The 11,253-nt window shown below is 36.5% G+C and overlaps 1 protein-coding gene across 1 annotated transcript in view; it reads left to right on the plus strand.

The window, feature by feature from the left end:
* LOC145663878 (uncharacterized) overlaps positions 1 to 11,048 on the plus strand; it is a 56,800-nt gene extending 45,752 nt beyond the window's left edge. Inside the window, exons 9-10 of the mRNA XM_081730020.1 lie at positions 1,481 to 1,582; positions 9,187 to 11,048. Coding sequence (XP_081586146.1) covers positions 1,481 to 1,582; positions 9,187 to 10,439 — 1,355 coding nt within the window. The 3' untranslated portion in view covers positions 10,440 to 11,048. The remainder of the gene's footprint in view (positions 1 to 1,480; positions 1,583 to 9,186) is intronic.
* The last annotated feature ends 205 nt before the right edge of the window (positions 11,049 to 11,253 follow it).

Raw genomic sequence — 11,253 nt, forward strand, 5'->3', positions numbered from 1 at the left:
TATATATATATATATATATATATATATATATATATATATATATATATATATATATATTACTGATATAGTTTGGTTTACCGCTAACATGCTGAAAAAAACTAAAAAATAAGAATACTACGTTAGTGGATAGTTTACAATAACTAAAGAAGTTTCCAATTCATAAGTAATTGTCACATTCACTGGTAGCTCGAAATTACACATGTATCCTACCTGAAACTTATAGATCTGAGAAGATTTTTTTTAGCTCTGACTTTGCTGATGGAATAATCCACTCCACATGTTGAACTCACTTGAGCCCATTTATAGTTTACCGGGAAGATACGGGCGATTGTGTTTTCCTGAATAAATATCATTGGTAAGCTTAACCATACCGGCAAAGTTTTCTTTTTTTTTTTTCATTATATAATATAAACCATTAGATGTGATTAAAACAGCAATAAGGCAGCACGGTGCCTCAGTGGTAGGGTGCTTACTTCTGGTATGTGGGGTCTCTGGTTCAATCCCCGGCCAAGTAAAATTTGTAGTGGACAACATCGTTTCCATGGGTTTTCTCGGGTTACTTCCATTTCCTCCCATATTCTAATTCCACCAATTTTATCATCATTCATTTACTTTAATCATTGTCTCCTTTAGCTGAAAGGGCACAATCGTGGGACGTTAAACTGAGATTTTTCTTGAAACAGCAGTGTTTATTTGTTTAAAAAAAAAAAAAAAAAAGCTAACGTTCCTGCAACTGGTAGAAAGGGCCCACGCTTGCATAAATCTCTAGTTGTGGTTTTTATATTAATTTCAGGATCCTGAATTCAATAAAACTATTGGGGTCACGGTGGCTCAGTGATAGTGTGTTCTCCTCTGGTGCGTGAGTCCTTGGTTCGATCCCAGTTCGCGCAAGTGAGCTTTTCTCGGGGTTTTCCCATTTCCTCCCACTTTCTTTATTCAACCATTTTCTTCATTTGTCATCATCACCGTCTCCTTTAGCCTAGCCGGCATAACCAGGGACGTAAAACTGAAAGATATCATTTTATTTAATTTCAATACACTATTTTCAAACATACCCATCCAAGGGGTCACGAGGGAAAAAATCAAATTCACGATGTTTATATTTGTTCATATGTCAACTTCGAGATCACTTCTCTCGCAATCCCGTTGATATATATGTCTTAAAATAGTTCTATTCAATTTAGCGTTTTGAAATTAATATTAAAGATTGAAGTTAAAAATTTATCCAAGCGTGGGAACTTTTTACCAGTGCCTGAGGGTTAAATTCTGTGGTATTAAATAATTAGATGCATTTAAGTGTTTAATACTTATAATCATGCTTCAATTTAGTTCCTTTAATGGCCATCTGAATGTATAGTTTTAATATTTGAAGCAATTGTCCTGCAACAGCTAATTGTCATTTTACACTAATGTTCATTAAATCTTGAAATACATTATAAAAAAATCAGATGAGTGAAATAGTTATAATTTCTTGTTTCAGATGATAATCCAAATGAGCTCCAGGCACTAGCTGCAGCTTACATTGAAGCATTAGATTCCAGAAGAAGCAATAACAACCGTGAAGAAAACGGCCAAGTTAATGGTAACTGCTCTCCAGGACTTATTTTCAATATTTTGAATATCTAGAAATAATTGGTAGAAATTACTTAATCGTTGTGTGCATTTTTACCGCAATTACTAGTAATAACACAAGAAATATATTTCTATAAGTGGAAACCTATTTACTTCAGGTCTTTGTAAAGTGGTAAATTCAAATATATACAGATTGAATACATTTTTGAAGATAACGGGTAACAATTAGAGCAGTCCACACTTTTGACCTAAAAAATTAAACAATTTCTCTCATCATAGTTATGTTCCAACGTAAACTGCAGGATGAAAAGCTTGTTGAAATATCAGTTTTTTTGCTTTACGAGAATTCGAGGTAAGAAGGTTTCCTGCCAGTATTGACTTTTTGTATAAGCGTTGAGAGTCAGTGTAATTAAATAGAAATAACGTAAGTCTATTCTTCGAATTTTGTCTATTTAGATCGTTGCCATTATTAACAAAAGTATGAACCAAATGAAGTGATAAAAAGAGTGAGCTAAATGAAGAAATATGAATAAAATTACTAATATATACAGGATGTTTGAAAACAACACCGACGACGTTTGGAAGGTGATTCCTGATACCAAGATAAGACGAAAAGTATAGACTAATCTGATGTACAAATGCTTCCTTTCGGAGTTATAAGCTGCCGAAAATAGGAAAAAATGAACTTTAAAAGTCCATAGCTCCAATACTAAGGGACCTACCGCAGTTGGGTCAAGATTTTATGTAGGAACTAGTATGTACCATGTCCAAATATCAATGTTTCAGAATCTTGCTTTGCTTCCGCAACAATTTTTGTACAGGTAGTTGGTGAGTACTTCAAATTAAATGCCCGTAGCCAAACTGCCTCCATAACGATTGTTCCGTGAGTACCTTAGGATTCTGAAATATGTATTTTTAGATAGCGCACATATGAGTTCCTAAGTGAAATCTTGACCCGACTACGGTAGGTGCCATAGTTTTGAAGCTACGGATCTTTAAAGTTCATTTTTTCATGTTTTCGTCAGCCTATAACCCTGAAAGGAAGCATTTGTGCACCCAGGTTGGTCTATACATTTTGTCTTATCTTGCGGTCAGGAATCATCTCTCAAACGTTGTCGGTGTTGTTTTGAAACACCCTATATATATATATATATATATATATATATATATATAGCGATGCTGTTATTCAGCCAGTTCGCAATAACCGGTTTTTTAAATATTCCGAGTTAGCAGAACCGTTTGTTATATCCACACATAACAGTAAATTTTATCCAGTTATACCCTGGAAGAGTAAATTTTAGTTTAACGGCCTTTGTTTTTAGAAATTCTTACGGTTACAGGGTATAATCTTTCAGAACAAGGAATAAGCGGTTTATTTCTTAACCCAAAAGCTCAGATATCAAGAATGAAAACTGGGATCACATGAGTGTAGTGGTGAGAGTTATTTATATTTGAAACGCATATATACCATTATCAACAACTGTCAATCCATTGCTGGATTAAGATCTTTCTAATACTTTTTGACAACCATCTATCTTGGATAATTCGTGTCCTAGATATTCGCAGTGCTACCTAATTTCGTGGGGTCACCTTGTATTAGGATGCTGTGTACGTCTCTATTTGTCACTTGTGCTATTTAGTTAAAAAATAGAAAAAAGCTTTTGTCTATTTGTAGGGTTTGTTTCTTAAAAGAGTTATATCTATCCATCTACTCTCTCGTATATATATATATATATATATATATATATATATATATATATATATATATATATATATATATATATATAGAGAGAGAGAGAGAGAGAGAGAGAGAGAGTGAGAGGGTTTTTCAGAACAACACCGACAAAGTTTGGATCGCGAGAAAAGACAAAACTTATAGACCAACCTGGGTTCCCAAATGCTTCCTTTCGGAGTTATAGGCTGACGAAAACATGAAAAAATGAACTTTAAAGGTCCATAGCTTCAAAAGTATGAGACCTACCGTAGTCGGGTCAAGACTTCACTCGGGAATTAATATGTGCCTATCCAAGAATATATGTTTCAAAATTCTGCGGTGCTCATGCAACAATGTTTATGGAGTGAGTTCGGCTACGAGCATTTAATTTGAAGTGCTCACCAAGTACCTGTATAAAAATTGTTTCGGAAGTACCGCAGGATTCTGAAACTTAAATATTTGGATAGGGCACATACTAGTTTCTAAGTGAAGTCTTAACCCTATCAGAGTAGGCCCCATAGTTTTGGAGGTATGGTCCTTTATATTTTTTTTAATATTTTCGGCGGCCTATAACTCCGAAAGGAAGCATTTGTGCACCCAGGTTGCGCTATACTTTTCGTCTTACCTTCGTTATAGGAATCACCTCCCAATTGAATGAGTGAGTTGAAAAAGGTACACATTCCAGAAAATAGACAAGCTAAACTGGGATGGTTAGATTCATTGTATATGTATCTACAACGCTTGAGAGGAACAGGGAATGCATTCATTAATTTTAAGTCCTCTTTAATGAAGTCTACGGGAACGTATGAGTGAAAAATCGAACAACTCGTTCATGTTTCCACCTAGTGTTTGAAAGTTGAGGTTTTTGGAATGTGTTCCTTTTTCAACTCACCCATTCAATTGTCCTATAGCACCCCCACAGATAATACATAAGTTATTGTTAAATTACAAGAAAACGTTTGAGGTCCCACGTAACACTATCGTCTCTGGTGTGAACGGTCTTGGGTTCGATTCCAAGTGCGGACACTCAGTCGAAGAAGTATGAAAGGTTTTTAGGCCAGCTGTCCTGAATGAGATTTTCGTGAGTTTTCTTCATTCACTGCAGGTAAATGCCAGGATGGTTTCTAACATAATAGTCCCAGACCATTTCATTCCTTCCTCAATTCCTCAGATAGTATGATCGTCAATTGACGTCATCCGTCAGCCCATGACGGGCTAACATGGGCATAGATGTCGAACGCCCAGAAATCTAATTCCAAATCCTAATCCTAACAAGACAACACTTGTTAACATAATAGCGCTGTAAAACTTCATGTGAATGTGGTGTTCAATTCAATTTCTTCATCATGCTTTACGGACTATTGTCCTCTTTCATACATTTTTTTTTTTAATATTTAATTTTTTAAATATATACCGTTGTAATAGAGTCATATTAATAGGAAAGTAATACATTATGCACAATTCTTTACTTAGAAAATATTGGTTTTAGGGATTTAGATTTCTGGGCTCTTGGCATTTAGTCCGTCACGTACATGAGGGATGAGGTCCCTCGGCGAGCACAGTATCCGAGGAAGGGGAAGGAGGGAAGCGGCCTGGGAGCTGTAAGATAGGTACCACCTTTACCTGGTGTGAATGAGGAAAATCCAGGAAAACCTCATTCAGGGTGGCTGGCCTGAAAAAGCGTGTTACACTTTTTCGACCGATTGACCCCACCGGGAATCGAACCCGGGACCGCTCGCACCGAAGGTGAAAACGTTAGAGACTACGCTACGCGGGGCCACGTAGAAAACATTAATATATACATCAGTGATGTTAAGTGAATTTTAATCATTAGTTCCGAGTTCAGATTCTAATTTTACATTAATAGGTGTGATAAAAAACAGGAGAATTTCTGAAGTACAGAAAATATATTACGTATAGCGTTGTGCTACGTTGACAGATGTTTTGTTGTTTAGTAGACATTGAGTTTTATAATAAAATTTATTTATTTTGTATAAACAAAGCGTCTTTGCTTATATAAGCATCCACAAAAGATAATCTAAAACTATGCTACCTTAACACACAAAGAGTGAAAAAGTGACTGACTGGACCGAAACTCGAACCCGGAATTTCCGGTACATCGTGGCAATATGTCAAGGGTGCCCACAAAGGGGGGCTATGACGCAAACTGCGTCATTGAAATATTTGGGGCGGGGGGTAAAAATCTATATAAATATGTTTGAGGGGGTGTAAAAATTAATCGAAAAGATTTTTTTTTTCATGGAAGAACACCTACGGATAGACAATTGAGGTGGGGGGGGGGGTTGCGTCATGGATATGAGGGGTGGTGGACACCATTGGATATGTTGACCACTACGCCACTCAGACCGCTTCCCAGAACAGCCAGTCTCTCACTCTCGAGGTCGGTGCTGTCATCTTCGATCACGTGGGTTGTACCATAGACCCCTGCTGTGATTGCACAATCCTTTGTCCATATATCGAGCACCTTATGACGGTTGTGATTTTCATATATACTAATGAAAAGAGAAAACAATCGATTCTTCAACGTCATAACATAAGGTGCTCGGTATATGGGCAGAGGATTGTGCAATCACAGTAGGGATCTGTGGTACAACTCGTGTGGTCCGAGACGAGAACACCGATCTCCAGTGTGAGAGAGTGTTTGGTTGTTCTGGAAAGAGGACTGGGTGGCGTAGTGGTTAACGCATCGCCATGATGTGTCAGAGGTCCCGGGTTCGAATGTCGGTCACTTTTTCATTCTTTGGTTTTACGGAATTCGTACCTATGGAGGATCTGGTGTACCTTTCACATTCTGATTCCATCAATTCTTTCACAATCATTCACTAGCATTAACCATTCATCTCCTTAATCCTTTAGGGCGTATCTGTGGGACATTAAACTAAAAATTTCAGTTCATTTTCACGATTTATGCTTCTCAGCGTAACTGAAAAATGTTACTGTCAGTTTGTAATGTGGTTTTGCGACTGATTTTGATCTTAATCCTCTGTTTAAACACACCTAGGTGTTTGGATATGCTGAAAAATGTTACTGTCAGTTTGTAATGTGGTTTTGCGACTGATTTTGATCTTAATCCTCTGTTTAAACACACCTAGGTGTTTGGATATGCTTGAAATACAACAGAATATTTGCTTTTGACATTGGCATGTGTGTTTTTTTTCTTCTTTTTTTAAAATTATTTATTCCCTCCCAATGTTCCTCTAGTATACACGTTTAATGCGGGAAACTCGGATTCAATTCCGCGCGGGAAATCATGTGGTTCGGATCTCACCGTAAGTAGTAGATCCACATCCCATATACCCTTTCTACTGAAAGTGACGTCAAACTGAAATCAAATCAATTTAAAAAAAAAAAAAAAAAATGTTCCTGTTGGTCATACCAAATATGAAACACCATCCCAGTACGTTGACAGGCAGCCTAACAAATCCCAGCACGGATATTTTTTAAAATAATAATTATTAAAATTCTTAAAGTGTTTTACAGTATTGATTTGTAACTAACTTGAAAGCTACATTCCGTAACCAGTTTATTTAATATATACTAATGAAAGAAGAAACTACCATCTTTTTAAGTTTATACACCAAATCCTCTATAGGTGCGAATTCTAACGCAAAGAGTGAAAAAGTGGTTGACTGGACCGAGACTGGAACCCGAGACTCTTGTCACACTGTGCTGATGCGTTATCGGCACGGTATGTTAGAGGTCCCTGTCCAGTAAGTCATTTTTTCACTCTTCGCGTGAGTTTATTTAAATTTGATGTCAATTTTGTCAGAAGCAGCTCTTAAAATATTTCAAAACTGAAATTGCTAGTTTTACATTTCACGCGTATGCCCTTTAGACTAAATGAGTCAAATGATCAAAAAGGTGAATGATGAAAGAATTGTTGGAATGACAATGTGGGAGAAACAAGTAGAACCTCGAGAAAACACACAAACAAGCTTAACATCACAAAGTCGCGTGGTCGGGGATCAAGCTGGGTACTTCTCGCACTAGAAGTCGCTTTATCACTGAGCCACTATATCCTCTTGAAATATTTCAAGTAAGCCATTATGGAGGCGTATCATGAGGTAATTGCTTCGTTTAATTTGGATCACTTTAAAATTCATCCTGCACTTATTTATTGCGAATGGCGGAAAAGCAGTTGTGCTTTTCCAGGTGGGTGCATAGAATTGTTAATGTTGGTCCAGAATCATAAGGCTTGTGGAAGAGCTATTTGAATTACGAAGCAACGAATTTAGATTTAGAAAGCCATAAGCATTGGCGCTTGGTGGAACTGATAGACTGAATGCTCATGAGCCATCATCGTGATCGGTTACATCATTTCATGAACTGGCGTTGAAGACAATAAAGTAAGCCTAATATACTTAGAAAAAATTTGAAATTGTTCTCGGTTTCGAAACGATTATATATACGAGATAGTTAATAATCGCTATATATATATATATATAAGAGCTTTATAATGAAATTGACACCTACGGTTTAAAAGAGGGTGATAGTCTCCAAAAGTCGCTAGCAATGAGCAATGGCTTTTTATGGCTTTTCTCCTTGGTCGCAGCACAACTTAAAGAAAAAAAAATAGTTATGTCCTCTCTTAGCGGTCACTAAAATAGTTTTGTAAACCTATGAATTGTGTGACAATAGTTACATAAGTAATAGTTCTGCCATCTGTTGTTATCTATTTTTATGTGCTAGGATATAAGAATAACAGATGGTAGCACTGGTACTCGTGTAATTGTTGTCAGATAAATCATAGGTTTACAAAACTATTTTAGTGACTGATTACTGCGAAACATATTACGTTATTCGTTGCTTGGCATAAATGTCAAATATACTGCGTGAAGCTTTGCTCATTGCAAACAATAAAATCCATTTCAAATTCTCACTGACAATTACTAGTTACTTCTAATGTGCTCGGAAGGCGATGTCTTTGGTGTTAAATTAACGCACAAGTAACACGGTAAATTGGTAGTCATTTTGTGTTGTTCTAACGCCTCATTTTTTGCTGTAAACTCTGGTAAAGGGATTGAAAATAAACGCATATTTAAGAATGTACCGAGCGTTTTCAAGCAAGTCCTATATTCTAGTCAATACAGGAAATACCAGGAAGTGGTTTCGAAGAATGGTTTGTAGAATTGTTTCCAGCAGTTGAATAAACGTGTAGTTGCCAAAGGAAATTCTATAAGTTCTGTATTCTAGTTGCTTTTCTAAAATAAAAGCCTTCAGCAAAGTAAATTGTTGAAGCGAGCGTAAGCATACTTCTACTTCAGCTCAACATGCAATTAGTGTCTTGTATGTTCCACGACTCTTGTAATAAAATTTATCCGATTTTAAAGAAACATGGCACGTATTTTCTTTGATGCTGACGAAAGAAATGAATTGCTTGGGGTTAAAATCCGTCAAAAATACTAGAGAAAACTAAACGCACTAGTGCTAAAACTTAAATAATGAATTGGGGGCGCGGTGGCTCAGTGGTAGAACGTTCACCTCCGGTGCTTGGGATCCCTGGTTCGATCTCAGCTCGCGCCGTGTGGACTTTGTGGTGGACAAATACCATGCTCGTAGGTTTTCCCGGGATTCTCCCGTTTCCTCCCACTTTCTTCATTCCACCATTTCACTCATTTCTCATTATCACCGTCTCCTTTAGCATAGCCGTGGGACGTTAAACTTAAAGATTTCATTTTTTTAAATAATGAATTTAAAAAATAAGCTTTTAAGTGAAATATTTGAAACAAATACCATTTTTATTACACGCCTATCTTGCTAGAACTGTCTTAAATACAATTGTATGAAGCAAGTTTATGTTTTATTTTCATTATAAGATATATTACAAGCTTATCATAAGTAAAGCTTTAACACATTAATTGTTTGCAATTTCGTTTCAGAAAATAATGAAGAAACTAGCCAACAATTAGGAGACAGTCCAAATAGAATCGCACAATTAATAGCGAAGAAGCGTGCTCAGTTGATGCGATTGGCTCGCGCCAAGTTGAACAACGAGCAACTCGAGAAGCCGCGTCGCTCCGTGAAAAGGAAGCGTCGCTATGCTCCCCGCTTACCAGACTTTTTCCCTCCGACTCGTAAAACGGTGGAAACAAATAGTAACAGCGACGATGGTGAAACTTCCAAAAAGAAAAAGGAAGAAGATAGTGACGACAGTGATGATGATGATGATGATGACGACGACGATGAGGATGATGATAGTAGTTCTGATTCTAGTGATGATAAGAGCAATGAAGGAAGTGACAGGAACAGTTCCGATTCTTCTGTAGAGACTGATCTAAAAGTTAAGTGTAGTAATAGTAAGAAATACGAACGAAAAAAGAGGAAACGACACCTTTCGTCGCATAGTGACAGTTCGAATGACAACTCCAAACGGCCACGGAAGACAAGAAAACTAAGTAAAAAATATGTAGATGATGATGATTCCGACTCCGACACGGGAAATTCAACAATTGACACGCCGAGTACTAGTGGCTCAATGTCTAACAATGTCGACACAAACAATAGCTCCACCATTTTGTCAAAACAAGTGCAAACGATTCAAGATCGTGTAGCTGAGTGGAGAATTCGATGGTTGCGCCAAAAGCGGGAAAAAATATCAATCGAAGTGCCCGATGCCGAATCGAGTAGTGGCTCTGATAGTACCAATGAAAAAGTTCCTAATTCCTCAGTCAGTAAAGATGCCTTAACTCCTGAGTCACGGAATCATAGTGACTCGAAACAGTTGAATCGTGAAAATGGTTGTGTCAAACAAGCAGGAGACGAAGCCGTAGTAGAGAAGGATCTGAAGGAAAATAGTAACGGTAATAATACGATGCTAGATATTGCTGTCACGCCGAACGGGAAACAATGCAACAACTCCCAAGGGGCTGGAACGCCGGATAGTGGGATTGTGATTTTGCCTTGTAGCAGTGTAGAATCTTGTGTGACCAACTCACGAACTGTAGAAACAAATGGGAATGAAAATAATTCAGAGGATAACTACAATCATCACAGTGAAAATGGCACCAGGAACGAAGATAATAATAGTTCCAATCCTAGTTGGGTAGTTTTTAAACGATTTAAAAATAGACTGGACAGATCTAGGAGAAATTACCGATATAGGAACCAAGTTACTGATCCTGACTCAAGTTAAATACAGCTACAAATAATTATTAGAAAGAAGAAAAAAAGTTTGTCATTGTGTAATACCCAGTTTATAAGAGTGATGACGAGAGAGTTGATATTAAAGTAAAACTGTACATAAAGGCTTCGTTGAATGGATGTAGTGTGACATGTATATGTGTGTGTGTGTATTTGTATATGTTTGTGTGTGTGTGTGTATATATATATATGCAGCGTTTGTGCAAATGTGTTATGTATGAATTTCAAATAATCAACATTTACCTCTTCTATAACTGTGACAAGAAAAAATATGTATATGATGGAATTTCTGTGTAGTTAACCATGTTCTAACAATGTGAGAAAGTATATTCTCTGTTAATTGTACAGGCATGCTATTGTCCTTTTCTTTTTGAAAAAAAAACAAACAATTAATATAATAATGTGAATAAAAGTACGGTATGTAATGTTCTAGTACACCAATACATGTGGAATGAATTGTTTTATCCCTTCTTCAGTTGCAGGATGCAGCTCTTACGTTTTGATAATGTGTATAAAAAAAGATTGAGAATTTCACTGTAAAAATTTCTGTTTTGGGTGCGATTTATCAAAATTTCATTGTTTTGTTGAAACTTTTTTTTTTTTTTAAAAAACGAGCCATTTTGATTTATTTGTAATTGTAACAAAAAAGGTAATGATTTTAAGTTATGTTTGCTGTGAATGATCATCTCACCACTGGGATAAAATTTCAACCGTGTAATCTGAAAGAAAGAAAAAAAAAGTGAAAATCAGGAGTACTATTAGCAATATAAAATTGTAAAGATATAATTATTTGTACTAAATGGTAC

Source organism: Thermobia domestica, chromosome 11, assembly GCF_964235325.1.
Source record: "Thermobia domestica chromosome 11, izTheDome1.hap1.1, whole genome shotgun sequence".
In the NCBI taxonomy this organism is placed as follows: Eukaryota; Metazoa; Arthropoda; class Insecta; order Zygentoma; family Lepismatidae; genus Thermobia; species Thermobia domestica.